Raw genomic sequence first — 6,780 nt, 5'->3', positions numbered from 1 at the left:
TTGGTAGAACACGTTGCACTAGTATCATCATAAAAAGACACGGGAAATACGGAGGACCCTAATAAAGGCTAATCTAATCTAATTTCTTAATGTAAGCGGTACATCTCAGGAACAAATGAAACAATGTGCAAGATGTCAGGCAGAGCCCAAGTAATCGGTGGTAGAAGAAAATATGCTAACAGTTGTACAGTTGGTGCAGAAAATCATTGAACCATTTTAAAGTGATCAGTCGAAGTATTTGCAGTAAAACGTGTGCAATTATGCAGATGTCCTTGAGCGCCTCAAAGTGTCTGGTGCTGAAGATTATATAGGTCAGTAACAGTGGTTCAAGTGAGTACAGAGCTAGAGCTACAATGATTATATCATGGGAGGCTGTTCCATCGGGTTGTGCAAAATTGCAAAGAGATGCTATACAGTTATATTTTGGTTATTGTTTCGACTCTAAACAGCTTTTTAAATGTCTGCTGCATTTGGTGCGCATGGATCGGTAGCGCTTGCCTGAGGGGAGTAGCTGGACAAGGTGGTGGGCAGGGTGCGGAGGGTCCAGTTGGATTTGCGCTCCTTTTTTTCCCATGGCGATTCTATTCTACTACGGTGCCATTTGGGCGTAATGGAAGTTCATCTCCTTCTCGTTAGCTCTTTCGTTTAACCGCCAACCCCACCCCACCCCCCCTCGACGTGTGCACTGAGCGTGGAGGTTTTAGTAGCAGCTTCATCTGCCCACAATCAGTTCCGAAGCCGGCCCAATTTAACAGGGCTCTGTCGGAACCTTGAAAGATCCGGAAGTGCCTTAATGCGTTTGTAGATTAGTTTAGATTAGATGAGTTTTTATTTGTCTCACAGTGGAGATATTTACATTTCACAGCAGCAAAAACTAAATGCAGGAGCTGCTGTAGAGGCAGCCACTCTCGTGGCGCCATCTTGAAGTCAAAACAACAACTACAAAAAAACAATCCTTGATGACGATTATATTATAATGACTGGGGAAATATTTTTTTGTATATTATACATGTGCACATGTGCACTTGGTTTCTGTTGATGAGGTTGGGTGACCCTTGATAGCAAAAGCTCACAATTGTGCACGTGTAACACTTTCCAATGTAAAGTCATCACCATGGCTCAATTTTTTAAAACAACGTTTTATATTATGTTATATATTCCGACATTTTTCTCTGGATGACCAGTTCAAATTGTGTTCCAACTGTCCTGTCGCTTAAAGTACATTGTGAAGTCTGGGGGCGCCCCCTGTTGACCATAAATTGCACTGCCGTTTTGCTTTTCACTTCATCATCATTATTATATTCAATCACAACACTTGATGCCTCGTGACTCAAAAGGTGGTCATTTATTGACTATTAAGAAGCCCCGAACTGAACAATAGAAAGCCCTAGGAAATCAAGTGATTCATAAATAATGCAAAATCAGTCATCAGATCACAAAATGAGATCACAATCACAATTAGCAATTAAGTATTTGGAGATATGATGACAACGTTTTTAATTCAATTTAATTTCAGCAGCACGACTCTAAAAAAGCAGCAAGATAACAAAAAACAGTGCAGAGTACATTCTGCACTACTTTGTTTTTTTTTTACTTTAAATGCACCGCAGTCGACAACATTCTGCCATTCTGCACACTTTGGTAGTCACTTCACTTCACCTCACTCTCACACACACACACACACACACACACACACACACACACACACACACACACACACACACACACACACACACACACACACACACGCACGCACACACACACACACACCGAGTGTAGCTTGAACAATTCAGCAGTAAAACACATCCAACTCGTAAAGAAAACAGCAGCTTTGCTTCAAGAACGACATTGTCACTTTGCATGTAAACTTGTGCCTTTCGCCACCACGAATAAGATAAAGCCATTCAAGAGAAAGTCTTAAAACTAAGACTGGAGGAGTAAAGTCCCTAATTTTTAGAGAGAAATTTTGTTTTTTTTTAATTGCCGATGGCAGTATGAGCTTCGTGTGTGGGTGTGCGCGTGTTTTTCTTTGGTACATTCCATTGTCCGCTGAAGCTCGGGAAAAGCTCCCGTTTTGCGATGTAAGGATTTTCAGTCCCTGAGAACGAAGACCAAAAGTGAAAACATGGGCGTGAGTGAGCGAGAAGAGATGCGGAATGTCTCTCCCCTGTTACATTCTGTTCCCATGATCCTCACACCACCTTTGAGATTGAAAAATCATCAAGAGGGAAAGATCCGCAAGGGGGGGTCTTGCAGCCACTTCTTTTGGAGTGCGATAGCCCAAGGCGTACATCGAAACCATGTTTGCGGTTTCACGTGATGAAAGCCAGCCCTCACCAGTTTACTCCCGTCAGAGCTTCTGCTTTTTCCCACGCGTTTAGTAGAACTTGTCATCGATGCGAAAGTGAGGCCGGGTGACGTCGTCCGGGTTGAGGAAGACCGAGATGGATTTCCCGGGGTTCTCGGTGACCAGCTGCTGCAGACGTTGAGCCAGCTTGTCCTCAGAAGGCGAGATGATACCATTATCGGGGTGATGCCCCGGCGAGTCGTTGGCACCGCTCGCTAGCTCCTTCTTCAGCTCGCCCGCCTGCCGGGCTTGGTCCAGAGCGGCCCGCAGGTGCTCGGTGGGATCGGAGCGCACGTGCGCTAGTTTGCGGGCCACCAGCAAAGCTTGACCGTCCGTCAGGTGCTCCAGCATGTTGCACTGCGGCAGGAAGTAGTTTGGGCAGTTTTTACCCAGGATGCAATGCGCCAGGTCATCCAGGAGACCCAGGAAGAGACGGCCGGGGTTGTCTGACTCGGGGCAGGACAGGTAGGCGGTGGGAAGTCGATCGCAAGCCCAGAAGAGAAGCGTGCGCAGGTGGTAGAGGCTGACGCCCGTGCGGGGGCGAGCCAGGAGACGAGACAACACTGCTTTGGCGGCTTGAAAAGCATGCGCCATGGGGAACGGGATGCACTTCTTCAACTGGACCTGGTTGACGACACATAAGGCTCCTTTTTACCCCTTTTCACATTTAACAGCAATACAAAGACATCAACATTCTCTCAGCCTGAAATTTGATGAAATACGACAGAAGCGATGCGAGACTTGAGTACTCGTAGATAAGGAAAGCCAATACGTTTACTATTTTTAATAAAAACAATTTCATACATCGCACGGAGAAAAAAGACTTTTTGTTTTGCACCCCCCAGAAATATAAATACAATACGTAAATAAACACACAAATAAATAATCAAACAGAAACATTAACACATAAATAAATAAACTCACAAATACACACATAAAAAAATACATAAATACACAAATAAACAAACACACAAATAAATAAATAACAAATAATAAATGAATAAATAAACAAAAATAAATGTGTAAATAAACACCAAAAAACACAATAAATAAATAAAAAAATGGTGAAAATGGTAACAACTCCTTCCTACTGCGTCACACAGTACAAGTAAACAGTTGAAACACATGCTGCTGATGATGTCAGGCTTCGGGGAAATAAATAAGTCTGATGTAAAACTCAAAAACACACATACAAGTTTTTGTTCTTAGTTCAAAATGGCTTTTCCCTAAACCAGAATACTACAGTGAACTGGATCCAAACGGTGGAATACTAGTACATTGAGGCGCCTTTGTTGCGGAAACCAATCACCGTAGCTGATACCTTAAAATAACGCGAGTTTCGGATCGAGATATCGGGTATCTGTATTCGGCCAACCTTGTGTGCGATGTCGGGCAAGGACAATCGTACCTCGCTGCGGGAAAAGGCGAGCCTCCACTCCCTATCGGGCCTCCCCCCCAATGGCGAGCAGCAGGGCAGCAGGTAGAAGCCCGATATGGCCTCCTCCTCTGTGATTTTTCCATCCCAGAAGTGATTGGCCGTCAGCCATCCTTGAGCCACGGCGGGCCAACCCCGAAACGACACCACGGGCAGGAGGTCGTAAAGGACCCTGCTGGAGCCCGCCTGCAGGAGGACCAGGATTTCAAAAATCGAGCAAGACTTTGTTCCAGAACACGCCCGGAAAAGTCTGAGCGTACCTGAAGGATGACGGTCGTGAGGGGTCCGTTCCTCTCCAGTCGCTCCGGGGTGGGAATCCCTCTCTGGGAACTACGGCGCAGCTCGTTCACCGCCTCGCTCACCACCCCCCAGAACCAGTCCGTCACCAGGGTGGGGGAGAAGTAGCACCCGTCGAGGGACTGGGGGGAGTCAAGTGACGGAATAGAGCCTTTCCCTGAGCCGGAAAAGAGACAAGGGAGGAGGGGACGAATGTTAACATGCCCTCAACGCAGACATCTCAAATGACTTTTTACCAATTTCTCCTTCGTCCTCCTCATCTTCCTCAACCGGAGGTCCGCTCTCCTCCTGGCAGCAGATGTCCCAGCGGGACAGGATGTTGGAGTCGCACAGACGCAGGCTGAGCCACGAGTGGCACGGTGGCGAATGTCTCATGTCCAGGGTGACAGGTTGATTGCGGTCGTGCAGCTTGAGGGCCGGCACCAGCAAGGTGAAGTCCAAGTCAAAATCAGCACCTTTGGCGTAATTGCCCAGGTCCTCCGGATTCAGGTCCAAGACGCCCTCTTGGGCGCCTCCGGAGAGCAGAAGATACTCGTTGGCCACCGGGAGGCGCTGATCCACCTTCTGGACTAAACCTGAACAGATTTTTTTTTTACTATCTGACCCATCACGTGGACAATCAAATAGATTTGACATACCCAACATGTTGAAAATGAAATCTTTTGCTGTGTGGACCTCCAAGGCAGTTTGGTCCCTGAAACCGCCCTGTTCCAGGAGGACCAGTTCGGACACTTGGGAGGACAGCTGCTCCAGGGATGCGCCAGAGCGGAAGTCCACCTCGGAGAGTTTATTGCCGGGCGCCAGGGAGCGAGGCGACACGGCACTCATCAGGGACTCCATGGAGACGGCTCTGGAGGTAAAAAAATAATATTTCTTGAAAAGAGTTTTTTGAAAGAGACACATAAGTTATAAATGATCGTCCTTGTGCAAATTCAAATGAATAATTATTTAAATATGTGAGTCTATTCATTCTTTTTTAAATTAATGAATGACTGAATGTTTTTTTTTTTATCACCCGATTATTGAAAAATGGAAAAGATTGCAAATTTGCAGTCAGAATAGGCATCAACAGGAATTCAATAACTTGGCTACTGGTTTGGTTCATAACGCTTCACAAAATGGGCTCAATTCTTGATCACCCGACTAATAAAATAATGGAAATTCTTATGAAAGTAAACAAGTGAAATATTGAGTTCAATCATTGAATTTCTGGTGCATTTCCGCGAGACTGCACTGTTGACTATTCAGAATGTTGACGAGAATGAAAGCGTCCGTTATGATGATTGTAATCATTCTTTTATAACGAGTGACTTGGCTGCCAATCATATTGAGTGGCATGACAACAATCTCCGTGAGGCATCGTCACATTTGAGTGAGCTCACACGATGGAATGGAAGTTAAAAAAGACCAAAGTGCGACGCGAACAAGACTCGACTGGCAAACATAAACACGGCCTTTGCCCATTCTTAACTAGCTAAATTGGCTAAGCTAATCGCACAGCTAATTAGCCCTCTTGGCATTAGTGCACTCCGGCTAATTTGGTGACTTGCGAATCAAGCCGCACTATGCGTGATGTGTTTGATCGGCTGTCGAGAAATCACAAACTGCATTCCAGCTCGATCCTGAGCTGCTCTTTTGTTTTATTTGACAATTTAGCCACCTTAGCATGCTAGCTAACTTGACAGGTGAGGGTGGCATGGGTGGGGGGCCATTAAGTGTGCACTGGAAACACTCCAAGCCTCGCGTTCGAGCAAGAACAAAACAAAATCGCAACCTAAAGCTGGGAAGAAAGCCCACCGGTCACACGGCAACCTCCTGGGCGTGGGGTGCTTCGTTGCTTGCCTTCCAGTGCGCCCTGGTCAACTGTCATCGCCCAACAGGTCCTCGACCGGCGCCGCCTGACCGGAAAACGGCGTCCTGCTCCCGGGGAGGATCCGCTCGACGCTGGGTGGCGGTACGCACTCACCCCCAGCGAGCTTCTGCTGCGGCTGAAAACCGTGCGACGAGGGGAGGGGCGTGAGGGTCAGGGATCGGCTCCTTCCACTACTGTACAACTAACTGAATGCATGCACTCACTCACTCACTCACTCACTCACTCACTCACTCACTCACTCACTCACTCACTCACTCACTCACTCACACGCGCGCGCACGCATATGGGAGGGAGTGGTGAGAGGGGGCAAGAGAAAGAAAGAAAAAGACAGAGACAGAGGGAGGGAGAAAGAGAGAGACGCGGGGGGGGGCGAGACGGAGAGCGAGAGAAACAGAGAGAAAGTGAGATGGGGAGGAAGAGAGAGAGGGTGAGTGGATAAACAGAGACGGGCAGGGGACGGGAGAGAGAGAGAAATAGAGGCAGGGGGCGAGAGAGAGTGAGAGAAAGAGAGAGGACGAGAGAATCAGACAAAGAGAGATGCGGTGGGATGAGAGAGAGAGAGAGAGAGAGAGAGAGAGAGAGAGAGAGAGAGAGAGAGGTGGGAGAGAGACAGTGGCGGGCGAGTAACAGAAACAGAGAGAGCAAGAATGAGGGTACAGAGAGAGAGAGAGACCAGATGGACAGAAAGACAGAGCCTGTTAGCTGAGTCCCCAGAAGCTCAAAACTCTGCACCCCCACAACGTCAAGGGGCAAAGTATTGCAGTATTTTCATGTGCAACTGAAAGATAATGCAAAATCCAGAGGCGCACACGCGATATGAGGCCGCAA

The 6,780-nt window shown here is 47.3% G+C and overlaps 1 protein-coding gene across 1 annotated transcript; it reads right to left on the bottom strand.

Annotated features, from left to right (window-relative positions):
- Window positions 1-1,326: 1,326 nt before the first annotated feature.
- Window positions 1,327-6,479, bottom strand: tmem102 (transmembrane protein 102). The gene is made up of 6 exons (XM_088990538.1): window positions 5,877-6,479; window positions 4,718-4,929; window positions 4,316-4,654; window positions 4,043-4,236; window positions 3,756-3,968; window positions 1,327-2,971 (listed from the first exon to the last, which is right to left on the bottom strand). The coding sequence occupies exons 2-6, from the start codon at window positions 4,917-4,919 to the stop codon at window positions 2,378-2,380; spliced, it is 1,542 nt and encodes a 513-aa protein (XP_088846664.1). The 5' UTR covers window positions 4,920-4,929; window positions 5,877-6,479; the 3' UTR covers window positions 1,327-2,377.
- Between the last annotated feature and the right edge of the window lie 301 nt (window positions 6,480-6,780).

The sequence above is a fragment of the Hippocampus bargibanti genome, linkage group LG02, assembly GCF_051943395.1.
Source record: "Hippocampus bargibanti isolate YZ-2025 linkage group LG02, ASM5194339v1, whole genome shotgun sequence".
Taxonomy (NCBI): Eukaryota; Metazoa; Chordata; class Actinopteri; order Syngnathiformes; family Syngnathidae; genus Hippocampus; species Hippocampus bargibanti.
This window is presented reverse-complemented; position numbering and strand designations above follow the sequence as displayed.